The sequence below is a fragment of the Struthio camelus genome, chromosome 1 (genome assembly GCF_040807025.1).
Source record: "Struthio camelus isolate bStrCam1 chromosome 1, bStrCam1.hap1, whole genome shotgun sequence".
In the NCBI taxonomy this organism is placed as follows: Eukaryota; Metazoa; Chordata; class Aves; order Struthioniformes; family Struthionidae; genus Struthio; species Struthio camelus.
The window spans coordinates 110,412,901-110,439,556 of NC_090942.1; the positions used below are offsets into that span (position 1 = coordinate 110,412,901).

At 37.2% G+C, this 26,656-nt stretch overlaps 1 protein-coding gene across 5 annotated transcripts in view; it reads left to right on the plus strand.

The window, feature by feature from the left end:
- ROBO1 (roundabout guidance receptor 1) overlaps nucleotides 1–26,656 on the plus strand; it is a 733,077-nt gene that overhangs the window by 195,046 nt on the left and 511,375 nt on the right. The window contains exon 1 of one of the 5 annotated variants that reach the window (XM_068910687.1): nucleotides 984–1,050. The exons of the other annotated variants lie outside the window; for them this stretch is intronic. Coding sequence (XP_068766788.1) covers nucleotides 1,026–1,050 — 25 coding nt within the window. The 5' untranslated portion in view covers nucleotides 984–1,025. Of the gene's footprint in view, nucleotides 1–983; nucleotides 1,051–26,656 lie in introns of those variants that run through there. 5 annotated transcript variants of the gene reach the window in all.

Below are 26,656 nucleotides of genomic sequence, written 5' to 3' on the forward strand. Positions count from 1 at the left end.
CTGATTAACTCCTGTATTTCCAGATAGTTGTAAGACCTGTTCCAGGCTGCAGTCAGCTGTGCTTTTTCTGTTTATAATCTTACTGCTTCGTACACTGCTACAAATATTGACATTGGAAAAGGCAGCAAATTTTTTAAAGTGTGCTGTTTATGTAAAGGCACTGTGTAACCACTGTGATTATGCTAGGTAACTGTATTGATATAAATGGTATAACTACAGTCTAAAATCTATAGATTTAGAAAAGCAGATTTAATATAGCACTGCAGATTGTGCAGTATTTATCAATGTTGCACTTAAAAAGAGAAAAGAACATTGCTATTAAAAAGGAAAGTAGATGAGTCATGATAATACTTGGGAGTGAGACCTGCAGGATTTCTTACTGCATACACAGCTATTTGACTGAAATATCCAAATGATTTTTTTCATTTAAAGAGCAACTCAGTTCTTACTGAGATAATTCTTTATTCCTGTCTAGCAATATAAATAAGCATGCCTATTATGGACAATATACCGTTGTCATTATGCATGTGAATTTTTGCTATATTTTTAGAGATATCTAGGAAAAAAAAACAAGGAGCATTGAAACTGGAAATAAGGTTTTCAGTTTAATTCAGTTGAATATAATATGACTGATTAGAAAACAGATGTGATAGAAGTCTGTAAGATAATCAGAACTTGGAGGGGTGGCTGCTGATATCCTCAGGATGGATATTATCTTAACAGTCCTGCTATCTGAAAGTTGGTCTGCAGCTTGAGAATTTCCTGAAGTATGAACATATATACCAATAAATCTGCTGCTTCACTTGGTCCCCCCAAATCATCCCCCTTAAAGAAGGAGGACTGAATGGAACTGAACACTGAATCATCTGTTCACAAGCAATTTACATCTAAATAATACACTGCCCAAACTGCATTAGTGGGCTGTTAATATGTGCATAAGTGCTGCACATAAATAGCATCCTATGGCTTATAAATATTTAAGCACATTAACTAATTCTGCCTAAAAGAACCCTTTAATTTAATGGATGTGGAAACTGAGGCACAAATCTGGTAAGGCCTGAAATACTTTGATTTACATTTTTCCAAGGCATGTTTCTTGCTAAATAAAAAGATCTTCTAAAATATGTGTGTGTATATACGTGTGTATATATATATATATATATATCTGTATATCTTCTCAAGTACTGCCTATGTTGAAAAAAGTGGTTTCGTAGAGTAAAAATACTGTGTTCTTCTGAGATGTTAGTTTTCAGATCTTTAAAAGCTTGTGATGCTGGGTATTTAGATTGATATTTTTTACATGAAGAACTGAAATAGATGCAGATACAGATATTAGATTCTCACAAAAACATTACTGAACAAAAGTTAGCCAGTTTGGGATGGCATTTAGCCAGATGAGTAAATTACGCAGAGATTCAAGAGCTTAGAAACACCACACCTTTTAGAATATGTAATATAACTACAGTAGGTCATTTAATGTCATTGGTAATTGGGAATTAGATTTTCTAGATTCAAAGTCTTTTCTTTCTACTCTCAGGACAGAGGACTCCCAATCCAGCACATTATAGGAAATTGCTAGTATTTAGTTGAAAGAAAAACAAGGATATAAATTGATTTTTATATCATATTCATACTATGATCCTTAGTTACTTGGAGAGATCAGCCGTGGGATGAGTAAGAGTTATGGGTCTGATTCAGGTCTCCTTGAAATTAAGAGAAGATGTTTGAATCAGACCCTAAAAATATTAACAATATTTTCACTAAGAACAACTGTTTGGCAAGAGAGAGATTTTACAGGAATGTTATTTGCAATGTATGCCATTTGGCTTTGCTATCCAAAATGCCAAAATTTCTCTAGTAGCAGAATGTGCATATATCTTGACAGAGCTGGAGGCCATGAGAAGGAAACACCTCCTTCTTTCTGAGGAAGGAGAAAGCCAAAATGTTAAGTATTTACCATAGCTGGTTTGCTAGTCAGTTGCTATTAAGATTGTATATTTGCCTGTCAGTTTACATAGGACTTGAGGATGTACTCTTGCTTATTTTTGCTCATCTAAACAAAAATACTAATAAAAAACACTCCAAAAAATTGTGTCATTATGTACTATACATGTTCGTTTCATTGCTTTAATTGTGTAACCCAAGCCAAAAATTACTTTAAAACACAGCTCTTAACAGGAATTTTCACTAAAACATTCAGGTTTAACAGTCAAGCAGTGCTTTAAAAGTCTTCTAAATTTACAACATATATAGATTTCAAAATGCTTCTGCTCCAGGTGGCTAAAACAAATGACTTCACATTTCTTTAGACTGTGTATGATGCTTCTCCAGCCTCCCTGTTTACAGAGATCATAATATATTTAAAGGCATAATCAGTTGCCTAGAAAAATTGTAGTGATCCAAATTCTAGCAGTGCATCTCAAGGGCAGGAGAGCAAGGACCACAATAAAACTCTCATTTCTATCAGTGGGTTTTACTTCACCTCAGCTTACTCCTCCTTAGAAGAAGCTTTAATCTCTTTCTCATATAAGGATCTAGGAGCAGGGAATTTCATAGACTAGTTTCTGATCCTCCACGACTGAAATGAGTGAAATCACATTTTGGGAGAATACAGAGAAATCATCATTTATGACAAATACAGCAACAGCAACAAAAAATAGTATGCAAGAAAGCAAGGGGATTTATTCCCATATGCATCTGTACTTTTCTTTGTAAGAGCGTTATGAGGAGGAGGATCTTGGAAGAAGTATTTTAAAACAGAGAAATTAACATTTTTACATATTTATGCTATGATGTCTTCTTCTGGCATATGTTATTACCCTTTTCCATGCATTTTATTTTTAAGAAAGCCAATGATGGTTGTTTGAATGCCTGTATTTTATAGTTTACCTGGTTGTAGTCATAGGAAATAATATATAATCTCATCGTTATTTTTATACTGAAATGGCAAGTACAGAATGTCTTATTGCTCCTCAGGAAAACATAGTGCAAAATAATACCGTTTTTATGATTAATTCTTATATTTTATATAATGCCTACATTTAAGTTAGTACAAGCGTTAACTTTGTATGAGGATATTTTGAGACATTTGTAACTTTGTATGTTTACTGCTGTATATAATTTTCTCTGTTAGGAGATTGTAATCAAAGAAGTTTTCCTACTTTGTGAATAAAATATATTGTCTCATATCACAGAGAATAAAATTGTAATATATTGGAGAGGTTTTGAATATCACATTTAAACACCAGAAATGTTACAGTTGTGAGAGAGAGAGAGCACTGCCAGACCAAAAGTGTGCTTTTTACGTCTTTGGTTGAAAAAGTAATTTTTAAGCTTTAATGTTTTGCAAGACATTAAAAGTATTCTTTCATTGCACAATTCTTTCTGCATTTTAGACAAGGATCAGTTACCTACCCAATAACATCATCATCTTATTTCCCATAGTTATCATTAAGAATGTCAAATACCATGGTCTTCTTTTAACCGTAGTTATTATTAGGAACGTCACTAATATATCACTAGTAAAAAAGAGTCATACTAGTTCTTGCTGATTTTTTTACTGCAGGGACATATATATATACACATACTATATATATGTGTGTATGTATGTAGGTATTCATGAGCAAAGAGAAGGTGAGAGCTGCTATGTAGAAAGGCAAGAAACATAAAATTCTATGGTGATCCAAAGTCTTTACTTCAGTGAAGGAAGGGTTTAAAAGACTAGGAAGACTACAAGGAATTTCAATACTTTGTGAAAGTTTCATAACTTTCTCACTTGAGCACCTTGGGACAAAATATGCTGAACTTGAGAGTCTTTAGAAATTTCTTGTAATTTAGTTTGGTTTTCATGAATGTGAGCTGATGTTCGCTTTAAACAGTAATTGTGCGCTAGGGAAACATATCAGAAAGAGGGCTGCACATCTGTGTCTCTGCCATTACCCTTTGCTGACTAGTTTCTCAGAAGGAGTTGCAGTGGGAATGGCTCTTGAGGAAGGGCTGACTTTTACTGCAAACTTTTACTAGTAAAGCTGAGAATATAAAAGTGTGCATGCATCTTGTGGTCTGATAACGTGCGTGTGTGCATGTTCAGTTACTTTGTAGGAATTATACATAGGCAAAAGTTTGAGCAGGCAGGGAAACCACACAGAGGACTCGGAGTATCACTTTAGAGGAGAAAGTATTGCATACTTGTGAATATAGAATTTAATGTCCAAAACATTTTACAACTCAAACTGATAGAAAAAAGAGGAAAAAAATAAAGTATTCATTGAACAAAACAAGTCCCTGAATAGAAGATAGAGCTAATATCAACCTGATAAATATTATAAATATTTATAAATATTTGGCATAATAATCATGCTGACCTAAAGCATTTTTATCCTTATCTTAGTGTTTTAATTATTATATTCTTCATATCTTGTTCAAAAGAACACCTTCTGAATTTTCTCCCTGAATTATACGTATGACATAAACATAGAATATGAATTTCAGGAGAAGAAATGTAATCAGGTTATCAAGTTTTTAGCAATAAATCTTTAAAAAACTACCAACCCCCCCCCAAAGTAAGCATATAGTTATGATATTTTTCTAGATTAGAAAACTATTCATAGAATATATTGCATTAAGAAAGGGCAGAAAAAGTTTGATGTATTTGCTAATCTAATCTATTCATACGTAAACTACCGAATAGAAGAAAATAATTTATTTCTGATGTCGATAAGAATTATTTTTTAAAAATAAATGTGTATACATATATATATATGCACGCACACATAAATGTAAAAAAAGTAGGGAAAAATGTCAGGAAATAATGGTGATTTTTTTTAATGTAGTCCCCTTAAAAACAAGGGCAACAAAAGCCATCACCTTTTTCCTCTGGACGAGAAGTCAGCGGTCATCATTAAGACAGTGAATGTATTTCGTGCTTCAGATTTATTCAGAAGTTGGCAATAACTAAAACTTTCAATCTACTGAGAGATTTATAGGGACAGAAAGCTTTAAAATTCCTGTAACATGGTAAAAAGTAATAGAAATAATTTCTTCTAGTTACTTTCCGTATTCTCATAAGCTTAGACTGAAGGAGCCATTGACTTTAAAATGATGTTGGTAATCATAATTTAGTTTTTGATCTAACAATATTTTGCTTTGTTCCGGGTCCATATTGATACCTGGAGCCTATTTGGTATTTGAGTATGACTCAGCTAATGCCCCAGTCAAACAGTCTAACTTTCAATGTAGCTGCATCCAGAACCACTCTACCCTGTTAAAAGCTTTAGGACACTCAGCTGTTCTGATGCTAAAAGCATATCAGCAAGATGTTATTCATTTTTCAGCTAATGTTAAAAATTTTTTGCTGCTGCCCGTTGATTGATTGATTGGTTGTGAATTTATTGTGATATTTCCTATTTTTTATGTCTTCCACTGATGAAGAGACACTGTCCTAATTCTGTTCATTGAAAACGTAGCCATTTCTTTTCACATTTCCTCAGACTCGTCCTGATTTCAGGCAGGTTGGAGACTGCACTGGGACTAAATATTGCAAGTTACTACATGGTTTATATTTGACTATCAAATTAATATATCCTTCAAATAGTTTTTTGTAAGAAGGAAAAGAAATGCAGCGTGTGGCTTTATCTCTGTGGACGCAGCTCTCCCTGACAAAACCTCTTTCAGTATTTAGCTGTGATGTTGCTGCCAATAGACTTGAATAGAAAAGGATCAAGGCCAGTTCTGAAATAAGTTACAAACAGCACCTTATGGCTAAAACTCTTTCAAAACCCCCTTTTGTGCAGTGTTAATAACAAGTCTCCTTGCTGTTTCCTTGAAAAACTCATCTCCGGCTTCACTGTCAAACCAGACACAGGTCCACAGGTCGGCACTACAAGCCCAGCACGTTCGTGGGATCGTGAGCCTGACGAGACGAAATGGCCGAGCTACGGCCCGGCCCCGCGGGGCAGCCTGCCCGGGCACAGCGCGTCGGCCCGGCCCGGCCTCGCCAGCCACAAAGGACGCTTTTGCTCTGCCTGCGCAGGAGCTGTGCTGCTGCCGGCAGCAGTGTGGTATGCGCCCGGACCAAATGTGTGCACCCAGCCCAGCAGACACGCGGCTCCTGCAGCCTGGAGGGCAGGAGGTGGCAGGGCAGGGGGCAGCTATGGGCAGCTTGCTGCTGCCAGAGCCACGAACGTGATCCAGTGGCGTCGTGTACCGCAGCGGTCCCAGCCGCGTTTTCTCGGAGGGGATATTTAGAGCAAGACAGGCAATAGGCTTGGGCCAGATGGATTGCTCTGGGAGCGGCAGGTTGTTGGCACGCACCATTTTACCTGGGAGCCATTAGCCCTAACACAACACAGGCCGAACGTAACATTGGCTGTGCGCCCGTCTTCTGATGTGGGAGCGGCCACTGGGCTCCCCAGACAAACAACAACTGGGAGCAGGCCACCGATGAGAAATTAATTTAGCTGCCTAGATGAACTCTCTTGATGTGATGGAAAAAACTATAGGTTGAGTACACCTGCTTTAGATCACTAAAAATAAGTATTACTTTTTTAAAAAAAATCACAAGTTACTTATCTTTCAGTGAAGAATTAAAAAAAAGCATTCCTTTTGAACTGTTGCCCTTGAAGTATTCTTTGATGTTCAAATTTGGTCTTTTCTTACAGTGTTTAACCCTATCATGTATCTAATAGTTTTAATGCCCAAGTTTGTCTGCTCGTACTATCATTTTGCACTACATGCTTCACTGCAAGCTTTTAAAAAAAATCCCAAAGCAAAACCATTTAGTGCTGTTTGGTGTCAAAATGTAAACAGAAAAGTTTAACAGTGCCTCCCCTACCCTTGAGGCCAGTCTCAGAGTACTTTGTTCTGCTTTCAGGTAGTTGTATTTCATTACAGGAAAGCTTATTTCACACGATACTGTTTTAAAGGATAGCATCTTGTCACATCTGAAAAGAACTATGAACAGAAAGAATAGTTGCCTTTAAATGCTGGACACTTTTTCTCCTAGAAGAGATGGGACAGGTAAGAAACTTAGAAGAATGATGAAAAAAGAGATAAAAGATGGAGAGAGAGAAAAAAATGGAGAAGAGGAGAAAACTGGAAACAAATAAAAAAGTGAGGGTTGTATAGCTGAAGACTGAAGGAAGAATTAAGAAAATGCACTAGAGACAGGAAGAAGAAAGGAAGGAAGTAGAAGGAAAGGAAAATGTAGAAGGGTGGAAAGCAAACTACTGCTGTTATTGTTTTACTACTTTACAATTCCTCATGCAAACCACTTACTCTGTAATATTAGTGCTCCACTTTCATCACAACTATCTGTAGGATCTAGGAAATGCCCTCTTATGTCTTGAAATAAATTTACTTATATCTTTAATTTGTCCAGGTTATGAGGATAACCTGAACAGTTTTAGTTTAAAATTGCTTCATTAGGATCTTATAGTAGAAACCGAAGTGAGTTGACACTGACTTATAAAAGCATTCAGAGTAATTAAAATTTAGAATGTTTGGTGCCCTGAAACTTTTGACCTTCAATACATTTGAATGGAATTGAACTGAATTGCAATGTACAGGGTACTGTATGACAGTGAGTGAAGCTGATGTGAGATTACATTTCTGTAAGACACTCTGCAATTACAAATAAAACCCTTAAATTATTTTGAAGTACTTTCATGAAGAAAAGAGAAAAAATAGTTTCTGTGCACCTACTCTATTTTTATCTGAAATCATTTGATTATAAATTTTTAGCAACTGTACTTCTTATGTATTTTTTCAGAACAAAAATATAAGGACTATGCAAGAGTTAACCCCATTCTCTCTGTGAACTCTACTAAAGTCCTCTGTGAATGCATCCCTTCCTTTTTTTCTCTCCTTATCTTAGATAGTTCAGGCTCCCTGAAAATTCATTTCCCTCTACTCTTCACTTAGTGGTACAGGGAATCATTAGGCAGAAGTATCTTAAGTAGGAACATGAGGACCACCCAGTACCTAGATAAGTAGTTTCTGGTGCTCCAAGTCTGCTTTCCTGCCAAGAGCAGTGTTATTAACTCCAAACATCTAAAACCATGATTAAAACATCAGAGGATTTAGAAGAGAACAGTAAAGAACTCTGCCGTTCATCTTACAGCGTCTAAGGCTTCCTCTTGCATTCTTGCAACTCCCATTTTCAGGCTGTTTCCCAATGTAAGGAAGATTCAAATAGCCATCACTTATCTCCAGGGCCTGGAGCTTTATCTGGGACACCGTCTTGTGTCCCACTGCTAATGAAACTGCAACACGTGGCCGGCTGCATCAGACACCGGTGCATTGCTGCCTAATAGGGGAGAACGTCTCTCTGTCACAGTGCCTTATGGAGTCCCTTTTTGTCCCCAGGGGAGTGTTTGTTGATCTTTCTCCTCTTGTTGTGAATGCGAAATCCTGCTGCCAGCTTCCCTTCCCTCAGTCAGTGAGGGGAAGGCAGATAGGGACTCCCAGTTCCTTCCTCCCCTCCAGGAAAGAGTGACTGGGAATACAGCATTCTGTGCCATGTGTGCAATTACACACAGCTGTGCCTGCACATGTATTTGGGAGTGTTTCTGTCACTTAATCTCACGTGTTCATTGCATTTCCGCCCTATCTTGATACCTGCTTCCTTATCCCATACCTCTGTGGTCCCATTGTGATTCTTCAGCTACATGTCCATCACAGCTGCCCAAGAATGGATCTTGTGTGAGAGTTGTCAGCCTATGTAGCAGTGAGCTGTGGGTAACCTACTTTCCTGTGGAAATGAGAGACCTGTTACTGCCGTGCTCAATATTCTAGTCTTCTGAGTCTTTTGTCTTTGCTTATAAAGAAGGCTTATCTCTTTTTTTTGACTTATTTTTTCCAGAAAGTAAGTATAAATGTAGTTGGCAATCATCTTATTTTTATTTACGGTAACATAATAGTAAACATTTTTAAGATCTGCTATTTTTTGACTTAGTTATTTGTACATCATTAAAATTGCTTGGTTCGTCACTGTCCTGCTTCAGGTCTGCCCTCCAATGAAATTATTGCTTTATAATGACACAGCGCTGGACCACTGAAGGGATAAATCTGACCCTCTTGTCACAGATGAAAAAATCATTATGGCAATGAATACTCATAGAAATAGTTATTTCTTTGCAAGGGATTAATGAATGAAGATACCAGAATCGAGATTAATTCATAGATTTTTAGCAAAGGAGCTGTGAATCTTTTGTCACCCAGGAGATAAAAATATCCTAAAATAACGCATGAAAAGAAAAAAGTGAAACAAAATTGTAAACATTGAACTTGCTATATAGAGAGTACCTCAAGGATAACATGCACTTTATGTTTCTCAATCTTCCTTTGGATTTTTTAATTGGAATTTCAAACTGGAGTATGGGTGCAAAACACCAAATCAGAAAAGACTCTTCATAAAGGGAAGGTGGCTGGCAGTGTTGCATTTCTTTCTTTAGTTAAGCCAAAACTACAAGGAGAGCAAACTCATGACAGCAATTTGTGCAAATTCTCAAGAAGAGCTTGAGAGCATGAGTTTATTTTCTAAATGGCTGTTTGTTCAAGTGGACGCATCACTCGTGGTTTGCTTGCTTTTTGCAAACACTTTTTTAAACTGGATTTGTTCACAAATGTTTGGGATCAGCTGTTCTTTGTAGAATTACCCGTAACTCCATAAAAACAGAGATATTTCAGTTATTCCCTTTCTTTTTAAAAGTTTGTCATCCGATTAGGTAAAAAAAGCAATAGCAGGTTGGTTCAGGGACGAATCATATACTACATAAAAGAACTTCATACAAATATAAAAGAACATAGATTTAACAATGCATAAGCCAAATTTGTTCATCCAAAGTGTATTGCCTGTACTTGCAAGGAACACATTTATAAAAATCAGGATTACTTCTTAAACAATGAAAGAATGCATGAGATCATTTATTTGCCATAATTAGTTTTATTTGGTACTGTGATATAAGATCATTACATGTTTTTCTGTGACACAGAAACACTAAGGCAAAATGCCATGAAACATGATTTGTGTGTGGCAGAGTGTTTAGTGTATCAAGCTGGTTTTACTCAAGATTGAGCATGATATGAAACAAAAACAAAAAACCCTAGTAATGTCAAAAAGAGCAGAAATAATGAAGCTTTTAAATGTGTCTCACATTTGATGTTTTTAGCATCTTTGAAGACAAGGGCTGTGGCATATTTTTAGCCTCTTCCTCTCCCTCTTCGTATCTGTAGCACCAGCTTCTGTCTTAGATACCAACCTTTCTTGCAGTAACGATGCTCAAAGGGTGTCTCTCTCCTACATAACTTCCTATTTTCATGATACATGTAAGATTTTAGTATCTTTGAGATATTCCATATTGCTGGCCTGCAGGACTAGACAGGAATTTTGGCAACACAGAACACAGATTTTTACAAAATATGATTTTTCATTCACAAACCACATACTTGAGTGGAGAAAGCCACGGACGACTTAAAACACACTACAAAATTTGTAATGGAGTAATTAATGTGAAAATTGCACGGATTAGAAAAATCTACAAAAATGAAAACCTGGCTATACCATGTAGTAAATGAGTGTGAAAAATCTCAGTCTCTAATGAATCTCTGGGATACAACCACTACAGAAAAATGTGTTTGTTTATTATTCCTTTACATATGTTCAGAATCAACCAGTTCTCTGCTCTCAGTTACACTGCCTTTCATCAAGCTTTTTTATAGAGTCTGCCTACCCAATGGACCCAATAGGAAATTACCCCTGTGGAATGTTTCCTCTGAGATATTGCAGCTAAGGAAAATGTTCTGTGTTCCCTGCATTTTTATTTGCATTTTCCTTTCAACAGACCTTGCTAAGAGAAGTTACCTTTTGGTGGTCTTACTCTTTTTGATCCCTTTGTGCTTGCTCTGCTGAAACAATTCTTGGTTGCCACACAAGGAGCAGAGAAAGCCTCTACATGTTTTGGGGGCTGCCTAGCACGTGATGACGAGACCTGTGGACTCTCTAAGCAGGCAGCGTCAGTGAGGAAGAAATGTCTGCCAGTTACTGACACTTCTTATTAGCTGCGCTGAATCAGAGTTAAGGAGGCTTAGAGAATTTACATAAATCTGTAGTTATGGAACCCATTTTTCTCAGAGAAATTTCTCTGACAGAAACACAGTGCACCACAGAAAGAGTAAGGTACTTAATGAGAAACAGATGAAGCCTGAGTATTGTTAATGGAGAAAGACTACTGTGTTTCATAAAGAGAAGTCAACATAAACATTAGGAACAAAACCAGAGTAGATTACAGGACATTGCAAGTAGTTTTACAGTCAGTGTTTTAGGTACTGCTTGAAATAATATGTCTTTTAAACAGTCTAAGGTAGAGTCTATGTGTATATCTTTATAAAAAGTCGCAGAAGCTAATAAACAAACTATTCCAAGTCTTTGATTTTAGTTCTTCCAATACCATTTTACGGATACACTCTTGTAAGACACTAGATCTCCCCGTACAACAATGTCTAAAGATAATATTTTTCTCACAATCCGTTTCTGATTGCTTTAACATCTGTTGATGTGATTTATTAACATTGAGGTAGCAATTAAAGATACTTTCTTACTTTTTTCATGTTCAGCAACATAAAAAGAATCTAACTGCATGTTCCCTTGAAAACAAAGTCTCACTGACTTGGCTTTTCTTTTTTTTTTCATTTTTCTTAAAGACCAGTGGGAATATTGTAGTTTTGCATGTCAGCTGCTAATGGTTTTATATCCAATATTTGATTTAAAAATCACATAGCCTGAATGGCAGTGTTTGTTTTCTTTAGCAAAGCCTGCTTAGTTTCATATAACACTATGACATTAATGTCTTCTTTCTACTGACTGTAAACATTTTAGTTTGCCTTTTATATGCAGCACCTTTAAGCTTTAATTGGACATCTGATAGTCTGTGTATATAGCCACCTACCAGATAATGTGGAAATTGTGGACTAAGAAGCAATGATGTTATTGTGCTGGTGGATGCAGACGTTAGCCTGTTTGTCAGATTGTCCCCCAGGAGTGTCTGCTGTATTTTAGAAACTCTTTTGATATGAAGTGTTAGAGAAATATGAAAATGATGAGGAAGGTGCCAAAGCAAATCTTTGACAGGCATTTTATCCCATCCAGATTATAAGATTGACACTTTTTTTCCCTCCATCTTAAGTATTAAAATCTTAAACTATGAGTCTAGTAAGGTTACATCTGACTTTGTTGCGTTTTTTTCTCTGATCATGTTACAAGTACTGTCCATTCTTCTGCTGCTGTAGGTACTTCAGTCTATACTAAATCTTACTTTTTGGGATACATGCTGTAGCTAGAGAGCAATAAATACTATTGATTTGTTTTCTGATGGAATCTTTGAGGCATAAAATATTCTCTCCCTTCTCTTTCACAGTTGCAGCATCTCCTGTTTTGTGTATGATCAGAATAAAATGGTTTTCCCATTCTGACTCTTTCTCATTCCTTAATTTACTAGAGAAATCATCAATGGTCACTAACAGTACTGCATCAAAATGCAATTTGAAGAGTTAGTTCACCCTTGGGTTCAGTCCTTTGGGGTGATATTTTATAAAGGGCATTTCATGTCCTGAGAGGCCCCAGCACAAGAAATATAATCCAACAACCTTGCTGCAATTGTAATATTTAAGTAAGACATTAATTGATCCATTTTCTTCAATACCAACTTCTATAAATAGTACTGTATTTGCTATCCTTACTTTATGGATAAAGTCATGATAGACAAAGCATGTACAACAATTTGCAAAAGTCACACAGAAAATTAGTAGTTTTGTAGATTGCTATCTTGGAGTTCCGAGCTCATGAGAAAATGGGATTGCTAGAAGAAAATATGTTTCTGTGTCTGCATGTAATGCAGTGTCTATATACAGGTTGTCTCTTGTACATGTTTTGGCTGTAGACATTTTTTATAATTAGTGACAATGGTGCCATATGTTATGAACAACTAGTGAAAGCTGCTCGTAACATAGAAAGGTGAATTCAGAAATATGTGGGCATTCCTAGTCTTTTGTGGATATTGCAGCAGAGGTTCAAAACAAATGTACTTCTGGATTAGCTTGAGCATTTCTCTATTAATAAGACTGTTTAGGGGCAGATTCCAGTAAAAAAATCGACATAGATCTAGTGCACGTCTGTAGCAGCATTTTCTGCTGCAGGGCTTTTCGATACTTGGCTCTTCTCACAAAGCTAGTAGTTCATGACAACGCAGATAAGAACAGAACAAAAAATTGAGTTATAGTTTCCGGGCTTAAGCTGCTCTGAAAAGTCTACAGCAGCTTTTTCGTGGTAAGGCCAAACAGAGGGAGGAAAATGTGTTTTCTCTAGACTATTGCATGATTTAATGAAAATGATTTAATATTTTTGTTCAGAGTCCAAGAGACCAGGTGCATCAGTCAATTAAGACAGTAACTAAATAAGAGTGGTATTTCTTTAATGACTGAATTTAGCCTAGCTATCTAAAAGCTTCTCAGTGGAGAGAGATACTGCTTTGAAGGAACTCATAAGGGAAACCTAGGGAAATAGCCTCATTAGGCTAGAGTTTGCCTTTGGACCACTCAAAGTGTAACAGCATTTTTTTGGACAACACGTCTCAACTGTGGGCTTGGGCTCCTCAATAAAACAGAACATGGCTTAGAGGCCAAGAACATATCCAGGGATACATAATCTCAAAGCAACCAGCAAGAGGAGTCTCAGCCACAGAGAAAATATGTAATAATGCACATTTCTTAATGAACTGAATGGTTACAATCAGGTCAATCTCATTGACATGGGAAGCTGGAGATTCCAGTTGCCCAATAGTGTATTGAGAACATCTTAGAAAATTTGAGTCTCTGTGCTTTAAAAAAAAATCCCTGTGACTAAAGCTGTTTAATATTTAATTGATATATTTGCATACTAAGTAAAATAATGCGTTGCCTTCACCTTGCCATGCAATAATGAAATCCACAAGCCAACCTGGTTGTCACTGATGTAAGCAATATGTAAGTTAGACTTGAGATTACTCATTGCTATCCCTTTTACTTACACAGACAAGGAAGTGTAAAAAAAAGTAGAATCTGATGATACGTAGTCTGCAGGTAGAACCTCCTGCATAGTGAGGGGTAATTACCAAGAGGTAAGTGCTCTACTGTGACAGAGCTTGACTACAAACTTGTAGTCCTTATGAAGAGCAATACAGCATTGTACATGCCCCTCACATATGCCAAAAGCGTTTACTTGACACTTGGAAAACTCGCATTTTCTCTAGATAAAAGTAGTAATGAGCTGTAAATTAGCTTCCTTTAACACGATGAACTGAGGATTTGGATTTAAAAGAAGAAACTTCTCACCAGTTTATTACAGAAGACCTGAATACACGTATTTCAAAACATGCTATGTTAAATGTTGGGACTAAATTCATGCAATTTAGCAAGAATTAGGCAAAAATAAATAAATAAAATAGCAATACATCTGCATGGTGCAGAGTTGTGGCATCAGCTTCTGCTACCGTCTGTTTTCCTCAACAGCTTTCAAGGTATACTTGATTATTCGATTTTCAATTATGAGGGAAAATTTCTGATAAACTAGTTCCATTTTATGTGAACTGAGTTTTACAAACGGGAAGCAGGCATAACAGCTCAGTTTTCACCGTTATATCAGGGCAATAGAAAATTGTTTTGTTAGGAGTCGGCAAGGTCAGTGTCACTGTTACCAAAAAAAACTCAGATTCCAGGTTCTTATGCGACATGTTCTATATCACTCATAGGATTAGCTGGCCTCAGTGGAAGGCTAAAACAGGCAGGATAGAAATGTCTCATTCAGCAGAGAAGTGTTGCAGCTGCTTTAAGCAATACATTCTAACAATACTATTTGTTCTGTTTAACAAAAAACTCCTTCTCCTTAACCTCCCCGGTTTGATCTGACCTCAAGGTTTCCTGATTTGACACTGTAATTCTACTTTTCCCATGAAGTCGAACTGTTACAGGTACTCACCTCCAAGTTTTGATCTTACATAGAACAAGCAAAATAGAGCCCAGAGGCTCAAGTCTCCCGTACATATACACAGAGGCGGGGAACATAAACAATACCAGCTGTGTTCAGCCCAAGAGTGTGCTGCTGATTATTTCTAGAGCTCTTGGAAGATATGTAGTATTCATATAGGTATGATATTTCAAATAAAAATGTCAGTACCTTGCAGCTGAGATACATCTATTTCAAAAGGCAAACATTTGAAACAAAATTAGAAATCATCAAATAATAACTTAAAGCTGCCAGCTACATTGAATGTGGTTTCATGCTGAAATACTCAAAATGCTACCAAATATAATCATTGGTGAGTACTCTAAGAAAATGTTAGAATTCAGATTGAAAATCTAGTATTTTGTTTCCATTTGCATTATCCAACTACCTTTGATCATACAATACTTTTTCTGCTTTCTTCATACTCATAAAGATGTGTTCATGTGTCATTAATACCATCCTTTAGTGCAGGAGTTATAGACCCAGGCTCCAGTGCTGAAATGGGAGAGCAACCCTAAAGAAGAGCTGCCTGAGGAATCCTTAAGCATGCATAGAATAAATCCTCATTAGATTATTATTTTTAAATGTTCTCTTCTCAGTTGGTCGCGTCAGTCTCAGTCTTGGCAAAATCTTTGTGGCTCATATTCCACATCTGTATTTTCTAAAGCTTTTACAAGCCTTTTGCACTTCCCCAGCCTTTTCACACCTTGCTACATTATCTACAGCAGGCCTATGGTAACCTGAGTGTTTTTACTAATTCAGAATAATGTGCAAATATCTAGCCTGATGTTTCACTGTGCAGTCCAATTAGCTCTGTACACTTGGAGGTTCTTAGCATGTTCTTAGGAAGTTCTAACTTCTAAATTTGGGGAAAGAAGTATATTTTCTGTATTTAATGTCCAATGTCCATGGATTCATACAAGAGTAGAACAATACCTTGCAGAGCAAGGTGGGCAGAACTATTTACTGAGCGATAAAGGATTTCATCTTCCAGACCATACCTATTCCAGTTGTATAGCTATTCATAGGAAATGTACATGTGTGCTTACTAACACAGAAAAATAATTCTTTCACTCAAAGCAAATAGAGCCATTTTCTCTTAATTAAAAACAATCACTTTCATGTAGGACAGCATCATGGAAGAGTGTCAGGATCTCAGTGAAAGTTTCAGAAAGTTATTTCTTGTTGAAAATAAGGCACTAAAAGGAAACAGTGGTGCAATTTTGCTTCTCAATCACTTTTTTTTCGTCATCAGTGGAATTCACATATTTTTGACAACTAGCAAATTACTTGAGAGTTAGAAAGTACAAAGATGAGACTGAAAGATGTATTGTGAAATATTTAAAGAGTATTTGCTAAGAACTTTAAGATTCTTGAAATAATGTACTGTGGAATTTATTTCAATAAGTTACTTTCATTACTGTGAGAAAGTTTGTTTTTAACTTTGCCCTCAGCCTTAATGTTTCACTTACTTTAGAGTAAAATGCATGTGCAAAAGTCAAAAAAGTTCCTAATACTGAATTTTTAAGTGAGAAAAAATTTCAGCATGGACCTGCACCATGCAAGCTACATATGTGTCAGCTACAATTGTTATTCTTGTGATTTGATATCAACTCTTCATGCTTCACAGGTGACAATAAATTTTGTTTAATTTGCATGCATAGGATATTTGAGTGTGAATTTCAGAGGGATGATCAAAATTATGTAGATAAGCTCAGTTCATGCATTAATTCTTTTAGTGCAATTAATTCTTTTAGTGCAATTATTCATATGCACTATAAATCTCATTTCATTCAGGATGTTTATTTAGACAGTTCAGTTTAAACATCTGAAACAAAAGGACTTCCAGAATCCTGTTGTACGAAACACCTCACTGTGTTTTCATGTCATGGGAAATGCAAGCAGTACATTTAGTGAGATGAATATTGTAAGTACTGAGCTTAAAACCATACTTGTACTTTTTAAATGAATTTTACATGCAACAGGATTCACATGATCATGAAGCCCCAAAGGGAGGTGATGGTGAAAGGAATGGTTTAGGAATTTGCATACTTTCTGGTAGTTAGCTGTGAGAGTTCTAAGGCTTAAACAACTAGAGAGTTTGTGCAAACCTATTTATGAAGGAGAAAAAAGACTGCCACTCACCTGACTTGAGTGTTTTGATTCACCACTGTGAGCTACTGCTGAGTCCATCTATTGTGAAAAACAAGTGTAAAAATACCCTTATACTGAAACAATAACCCTATAGCTGTAATACTCTAAGCTTACGTTAGATTTCACCAACTGTTTAATATATTGCTACAGATATTTAAACTGTTTTTGTTATCAAGAATTTAATAGGCACATCTGCAAAGTCAAGTGCCATTTAAAGCAAGGAGGATAGCTTTCTCTCAGAAACATAAACCATACCTCTCCTAGTTCTTCTGTATATGAGATGACAAATGATAGAATAAATGGAGTATACTCTAAGCAGTAGAGTAACAAGAGGCCCCTTTCTCAGCTGGCAGAAATGAATTTAGTGATGAGATTGATTCATGCCAGCTGTGGATCTGGCCCACTATTAGAGAAAAGTAGGATCAAAGACAGCAGCCCATTAGCTATCTAGTCTTGCTGAACTCAAGAATTTGGAGTTATGTGGGAGCTGCAGGTATGTGCTGCAGAGTGTTTTTGTGAACTATAGTGATATCTTATTCACTTTATAAAGACCCTGTGTGTTTCTTTTTTGACTCTGTGGCTTTCTCTCTAAGCTTTGCTTGGTCTCATGTAGGTCTTTGGTAAGTTTTGTAGCCCCAGTGGTGATATTCCGGTGATATTCATTTGGGAAAGCTTACTATTGAACCTGATAAAAATGTTTTGAGAGGGAGTGAGCCTTTACATGTGCCCCCTTACAGAGGCAGAGTGAAGAATCCAATCAGACAGGAACTGGGTTGCCTAAGTAGCTATTTTTGAGCAGCAGTAGTATGGTGGGCTCTGGTCTTGAATTGGATAACTTAAGCTTTGTCTTCCTGTGCTAGTTGAAGTAAGATTTTTCTGTATCACTGTTCAAGTCTTTAACTACATAAATTTGAATGTCATGAAGAAAATGTTTACTTCTTGGACTTTTTTCCTGTTGCTGCAATGTCATATTGATTGGAGGGTCCTGGCTGTGGTGAGGCTGATGCTTTAACACAGTAAGTGGAACATATCTTGTTCTGACTTTAGCCATCTAGGGTCAAAGTGTTTCTTGGTAGCAAGTCCAGAATGTTGAACTTGGGTCACCTTTCCCTAGTGCTTTCCCCACTGGACTCCAGGAAAGTGGTGTCTAGCAGTGTTTGACTCTTACTGCTCTTACTGAAGTAAGGTGTTGCTTAAAAGCAGAGAAATCCCTTTTGATCACAAAGGGTTGAACTGTGCTGTAGGATTTTACTCTCTGAAAAGTAAAATTTTGGTCCTGCCACCTGAGTAAGACACACACACAGAGGCTAGTGAAGAGCAGTCACAGTTGTATCTTGGTATTGCCTGAAAGGTGAGTAAGTGGTAATTGCATATAACTTAGCAGGCAATGTCTAATGTAATGCATTGCTAGGTCTTTTTTAATTAGTGTTTTTTTTTTTTTTTAAGAACCATCCCCTATTAATTGTAAATAGTTTTTCAAGGTTAGTGCATGGTATGTTAGGTTGCTAATATTTTTGAAGTTGTGTGAATAACAGTCCTTATTGTACAGAAAAATCCTGCATTTTTTTCTCTTCCTTTAAAAACAGTCTTAAAAGAAGTTCAAGGAAATAAGGTCACAAAACATCTGTTTCTTCAAGTCTGTTACATCAACTGATTACTTGCCAGCATCCCTTTTCTAGATAGAATGTATGAAGATCCTATGTAAAGAAGATCAAATATCTCTAGCAATTTTCTTCCCTAGCAGCAACTTGGGATGACTCGTTGGTGTTTTGTGTTGCTTTTTAATGCCAAAAATATCTGAAAGCTTTCTGGTATCTCTATAAATGATCATCAGAGTCTTGTGAAGTACAAGATTGCCCTTCAGTGACCAATGAATAACAATTGTAATGAAAATGACCGTGATGATACTGAGTTTTCACTTCATTTTTACATTTAAAATCACTGGGTGTCTTCTGTGGTGTGTGTTGCACTTGTCACGTGGAGGGGTTTGTTCTGTAGTGCTCTTGCACTGTGGTGCTCAGCAGTGCATGTGGCATCTAAGGGTTTGGGCACTGAAGTTCAAAATTACAGTTCAGAACGCATGTTTTGCTCCTACGCTACAATTTGTTTTTGAGGGCTGGTATCTCTAGGGTACAATGTCGTTTAATTCTGAAATATTTAATGCTATGGGTATCTTATTCCAGCTATCTGTTAGCTTTATACATAACATATATCCTGGTTCTATTAGCTTTAATAAAATCAGCTTTCTCTGTAAATTATTTACATGTAAGAAATCTGTTACAGCTAAGTATTTAGTCGTCTTGCTCTGTGGGATTAGCTCACTTGTAGGAGCATAGCTTCCTTAATCTTAAAAATAAATAAATATGTAGGTCATATCGTTAGGCCTACTTACCAATTTGCCACAGATGCAATGGATGATGAGGGCTGCTTATATACTCTGTATCATCATAGTCATTTTAAGGTCATTTCTGAATACCACTTTGCCTTATGATACCATTAACAATGTAATTAACTGTCTTGGAGTCCTCAGAGCTTCATTTAGTGGTTGGGTGACTGGGAAGGGAAGGTTTTGGTTTTTAGTTTTTCTCTCTCCCCATTGCAGGGAACTGTCAGCATGCTCTTTCATACATTTTTGTGTTTGAAAGGATACCCATTGAAAATGGTCAGTGGAAAAACTGCTGTGCAGATGATGTGTTTAAAACTGAGGCAAACTTCTTAACTTTGGTGAAGAAACTGTAGGAAGCTGTAAATCAAACATCAAGGCCTAAACCTCTGCTATGCTTTTTATCTTAGTTTTATGAAATGTTTAACTAGAGAGACTATATCTTTCTGAAGCAGAGCGCTCTCAGTTTTCACTTGTAATTAGCTCAGTGAAGTTATGAAGATAAGGCTATTGTGGAGTTAGATAAGTACAGAAAGAGTTTGAGGGCTTACAAGGGACTTGACTTGATCAAGGAACTGCAGCAATGAAAGTTGCTAGATGACCTGCTTTTTATGACCCTTAATGCACTTAGAGGGAAATTAATAAGCTAGCCTATCATCAGACACTACATGTGCTAATGGCTAGTGTGAAAGAAATTACATGGAATAGTACTTGATAGCCCTGAAAATATTTTAAGGAAGGCAATGCAGTTCAACTATATTAATGCTGGTTTTTAACTGTCTTTTCACTTTACTTATGACCAGTGTTCACAGTTAGTCTATCTTGAGTTGATACAGAAGCAATTAAGAGAATATAGCGAGCAGTTCTTAAGATAAGGTATGATCTTTGGTAACTGCAGCCTTCTTGCACAAGCCTTCTTCCTGACTTTATTTTTTTTCTTTCTTCAGCAAGTGGATTCTTTAGGTATTAAATAGAGATCTTTTATCATAAGCTGTGATGAAGGGCAAGATCCCTGGTCGTTTGTGCCCCCTGCCCTGGCTGGCTGCTATGAGGAGAGTAAGGGTTATGATAGGAGTGTAGGCGCAGAGGCTTGCACCTTGTCCAGCTCTGGCAGTCCTTCTGGCTTAAGGTAAACGGATACAAGACTGGCCCCAGTCTGGTGGCACGTAACTAAGGAGCCCTTACCACTTGCCCACAGTGGGTGTTCTGCTTTGTTCTTTGTTTGTTTTCCCTGCCCCCATATTCTTCTGCTCTGGTTTTTAAAAAGGAAAGAAGCGAAGAGTTTAATTTCAGCTAAGTTATAGACACTGAAGTGGAGCAAATAGGGGTGTTTTGAGGAAGGAAACTTATTTCCTCTGTAATTAAACTTGAGTTTAAAGTAAGTGAACTTACAGTACTGGCAAACACCGATGGAGAACTGTGGGACTTGGACTCCCTCCTTAGTGTTATTACAGAAAGTCAACCACTGGAACATGAGATCACCACACTACAAATTTTCCAGCTTTTTTGTGTTTTCCAGACTAGTGAATAATTGTCCATTCTTTTAGTACAGAACCTTGCGAACAACAGTCTTGTGGCTTGCCTGGCAGATGCTAAACTGGTTACAAGTCGAGCTGTCTTTTTCTTTCAGCAGGTGAGCAGGCTGTGTTAATCCATAGTTAAGTTAAAGGAAAGGGAGGAGAACAGGAGAAGGAATATGAAATATTAAGTGGAGCAGTAACCAGGACCTTTAGTGGCTAAAGTTGCCCCAGATTTCTCTCCATCCCTGTTTGCTAAGTAGGTGAGCTAAATAAATGAGGAACCAAATTACTGGCTTAAAAGAATTGCCCTGCAGATTCCAGCATGATGCTTCTCTGAAGGATGGGTCTTAGTGCCAAGTGGTTGGCTAAGTTTGGGGAGACTCTGTCAATATGCTGTTTTTCATACCTGTCAGTAGTGGCCACGTTTTATTTCCTTGCATGCAGGAGCTCCTGTTGCTTGGCTTTGGCAAGGTCGCTAACTGCCATGGTGGTTTGCGATCAAAACAGTGGTCAGTGGATCTGAGTCGGCAGCCTTTAGTTTTTTCTTGTAAGTCTTCAAGTTCCAATACTAAAAACAGTCTGAGTACTGTGAAACTCTTCATATGAATATACCAAGTCAAGAATGTAATAATTGACACTTAATCACTCCTATAATGTCTTTGTCTACAAACCAGTTTCCTTCAGCAGAAGGCATTGATTAAACTTAATCGAAAAACTATTTCTGTACGTTTGCTGTCTCCTCAGCTACGTTTTTGCCATGCACGTCATTATCTCTTCCACAACAGAGCCTTCTGGAAAGGAGCAAAAGCTTCAGGGGAGAAATGGGGGGAGCTTTTGTAATTTTAAATTTCTCGCAGATTGTTCAGGGTAGCAAAACAATGAATGTTTCATTATTAACACAATAGATTAAAACATCTGCAATAAATAATGCTGATGGCTATTTGTGATGGCACAAAGCATTGTTTTTGTTCTCTTTTATAAAATTACAGCTCATTAACTGTCATAAAGCAATGATACCATAAATAAAACAACTAGTAGTGTTTCATTTCCCAGAAATGTGAAAGCCTGCTGGTTGGGAACTTTGAAAAGTTTGTTTTCACAGCTGGAACAGTCAAGTATCTGAATATGTTACAGTCTGTCACTTTTGTGGCCAGAGAAATTATGAGAATTCAAATTTTTTTTTGCCCTCTTCATAAAATTAATACAGCTATTATCTTCCTTCTCATCATGAAGTGTTTTTATTTAGGCCACAAGACACCTGTTTGGATCAGGAAGAATATTTTTTTAACTACAGCTGTAATTATAGAAAGGCTTTTATTTCAAATGAGTAATTAGGTAACATAGCCTGACTTCTATGATGGAAACCATAGAGTTATCCCAGCACTGAACCTAGTAACTTTTATTTATAGCGGCTATTCAAGAAAAGGTTTAGTCTTAACTGCAAGTTGTTTATAATAATCTAATTGGTCCTTCATCTGAGATCACTTCATCTCACCTGAGATCATACTAGTTTTATGTGTGCTCTCAGTTTTCAAGCTGTGAGAATAGGCTCCAAGTGGATCATTTACCTCACAGATGTGCAATGGTATAACTTCTCAGATTTGTTTCCAATTTATTTGCCATAGACAGGCTTTTACGTTTAAAAAAGTCATTTGAAAAGCAAACTAATTTGAAACATACCTCTCTGTCTCAAGTCAAGAACAATAGTTCAAGTTTCCAGCCACAGATTTTTCTCCTGTGAGTCTCACTATTTGTGACAGTTATGATCATATGGTGGTTACAGGATAGCCAGGAATTTCTTCACTGGCCCGTACATGAGTGAAGTTGCTGTGAGAGCTGCAGACTGAACACATGCTGCTTCCCTCTGTGGAATACTTGTGCCCACAGCGTCAGGCTCCGCAGTAGGAAATCTACCTCTGGATTTAGCATTTCTCACCATAAAGGCTAAATTTGTATTTTGGTGACAGCCATATCTGTATTTTTGAAACAGGGTGATGTACTATAGTCTTTATTCCTGCGATAATTTAAGATTAGAGTTTTAAAAAAAAAAAACTGGTGTGTATATCTGGGCGTCACTGGATCAGTTGCCTGTGCAACTGTGTGATTGTTCAGTTTGAGGTTTAGCAGATATCAGAAGACTTCTTGCGCCCCCCCCCCCCCCCCCCCCGCTTTCAAGTATATGAAAGAAGGTACATTTAATACTACATGCAGTTGCATTGTCCTCTGGAGGAAAAAGTGGAGGCTGGAAATCTGCAAGGGCCTAAAAAGGTTCTGTAAAACTATCTATAAGACAGGAAAAACTTTTTTGAGAATTATTTAATGGGGGATGAGGGGGAATCTCTAGCTAAGGAAATGCTTATACAGCATATCACCCATGGACTGGAAGAATATTCAGGGGAAGTATCAGTTCTGTGTTTAAGCACAAACGCTTTCTTGGACATCTGCTATGGGACACTGAAACATTGGTTAGTGTGGTACCTCTGGTCTGACTTATGATCTACTGGTTACTTGTCTGATGATGATATTTACTCTGTTTGTTGAAACTGACTATACACGAAAATTTTTTTTCTAAATTTGGAGTTAATAGTCTATCTCACAGTTGAGATCCTCATGTAGGATGAGGAGGTCATAGATACTGCTTTACATGAAAGAGGCTTGTGACAAACAAACCTAGGTGGTTTTAAAGAAGTGAGGAGGTCTATTGGATAGATGTGGGTTGTCTGCAGTTGCTTATTTTGCTAACAAAAGTCATAATCCCTTACCAAGTTTCAGTTCAGGATGTGCTGTGGGAATAGCTGACCCCATTTTCCCCTCCTCTAAGGCACTGCTCTGATTTTCTGGAAGCGCAGGAAGCAGCCTGTTGTGTTAACTTACAAATGAGAGAGAGCTCTAGCTTTGCTGCCATCCAGGGCAGAACTGATCAGTTAAGTTCATTTCAGTAAAATAAACTTTAGAAGGTTGTGTTGGGTGGTTTTGTTTTTGTTTTTTGAATTTCAGCATAAATAAGAAGTATGGTCTATGCTTTCTAAGCAGTGTTTTAAGAATTCCTTTCTGGATTAGGTGTTCAATACAGTTTTCAGAAAGAAAAGATTATGTGCCTTCTATTAAGTGAATTGTGCTAGATATTTCACCTTTAAATGATGGAGGAAAAAAGGATGGCATAACTGAGCTGGGGTCCATATTCACAGCAGTATGCGGATGAAATAATTCAGAAATATGTTGTGTGAAAAGAACTGATACATGTGTGTGCTTACTGTATTTAATCCATCTGGGAGGGTGTGATTTGGTTTTCCTCCTTGCTGCTTTGCCTGCTTTTGAGTTTACTCCCTTGTGATTATTCTTGGTCTACAGTTTCTTTCAGACTTGGACACAAATTCTGGTGGGGCTGAGCACATAGGCTAACTGTGCTTTTAAAGTCACTTTGTGCATGCTTACAGTGTGCAAAACAGCTGCATGTTAAACATATCAGCTGTTCCAGGTGAATGTGGATAGGTCAATGCTTTGCAACATGGTTTCATGCAGCAGTAGTAGCCAAGAGTGCTGAAAGCACCGGAGTCCTACTGCAGCTGGTCTAAGCAGGGGCCTCTCACTGCTTCTAGGTCTCCAGTTATTTGCGCAGAACTAGGAAAGATATTTCTGTGCACAGATCAATAAGATATGGTGCACTGCAGATGTTTATTCCATACAGTCTTGCCAAGTTTCATACAGCAAATAAACTTCCTTGCTCTGAAGCTTTTTGAACAAAAAGAGCACCTTTGTCACTTCAGCAATGTCAGAGCTGGTTATGAATCTCTGATTTCAGATAGAAACTGTATGCACGTGCCTATACCTAGAAACATATTTCAGTGTATGAACTGTGATAGCTACAAATGCTTAATATCACTGATGAACAACAAAACTCCATAATCTGTGAATCTATTCACAGTCCTTAAGTGTAAAGATTCCCTAAGAATCCTCCCCTTTAGTTCTGGAAAGGACTGAGTGACTCATAGCTTGAAAATAGGGAAGGCTGTTGTTCCAAGCTTGCTTGTGTTTCCAAGCAATTTATCCTTTATAAAGGGCTCATCACCATAATGTGGAACACGTGGGTCTAAGGAGAATTTGTGTGCATCTGTGCTGGTGTGATACAAAACAATCCCAATAGACCATAGCTTAATTTGCACCCTGAAATGTGCGAGACAACCTGCCCCAATCTGGGAGATACTGGAGTCAAGCCCCTATCTGTATGTTGTCTCAACTACTTCTGAGTTATTTTGTTTTCTCCTATTGTAGTAGATACAAAGGAAGTAATCTCTGAAGGAACACTTGTTCCAACTGAGCAGTCTGAGTGACATCTGTGAGCATGGAGTGCGGATGCAGCACTTCTGTTCGCTGCAGAATTGAGATGCACACAGCAAGCTGCAGCAGAGGTTGGCTGAGGACACTTGACTGGAAAGACTGTATCTTACATCTTTTAAGTTGTCAGATGGTTTTCAAGGGTGCCACATGAAGAAAAACAATTATGTGTCCTTAAGTAGAAGAAACTTGCAGAGAAGTCTCATGAGATGCAAGCATGTGTGTATGTATATAGGGGTGCCTATGTAAATATATAGGGTTTGTGTGTGTATGTAGAGAAGGAGAGAGAAAACATAGTTACTGTATGACATAACGGAGATAAGAGACCTGAAAACGTAGGGGTGAGAAGTTGTAACCTTGGGAATGCTCACTTATACCTGCACAATGCTGTCTTTGCACCTAATTAATCCTGACATCCTCCTAGAGCTGAGGATAGTGGATCAAATCTGGGTATGTGTTTTTAGGGTGTGTGGTGTTTTTTTTTGTTTGTTTGTTTCCTATGATGATCCCCTATCTGGAATGAGTTGCAAATCAACTGTGTGTGAAGTGTATGTGGTAATACTTTTCATTACTACCTAACCAAAAACACACAGTAATGAACAAAGTGTTCTGAAATATAAGGAATAAAGAATTTTCTGAGTGACCTACAGATGGCAGACCAATATAACAGATGAACAGTGTGCTTAAAGTGTGTGTATGTGTTTTTTTTTTTAATTGGAAACATAATACACCCTATTTATGAAGGTTTTCATGGAGAGAAAGGTGCTAACTGGGCCATGGTAAAGTTAAGCACTCCCTGTGGTTTTTCACTCTTCAAAATTTTTTCAAAATCTTTTGGTTTGTGCTACCAGTTATGTTCAAAACTAAATCCATGAGTTCTGAGCTGGAAATTGCACAAGTATTGTTTGATTTTGCCTATAGATGTTGGTAATCTAGGCTGAATTTTCCAAGATGGGCATGTGCAGTAGCATGCATAGATTCATTTCTGTCTAGCATATACCTGTGAATTACTGCATTTTTTTAGCATGAATATTGCACGTTTCCACTGACATGCTACTTCTCTTTGCATAATTACAGGAGGATTTTTCAACCCATGGAAAACACTATTGGGGCAAATCTATGGATTTCTTTTTTGGTCATTTAACAAAAAGCAAAAATTCTTTGAGAAGCATTCAGCCTTTATTTTAAGGAAAAACAGCATTTTAATGCTCTTCTGCATCATTACGTCAA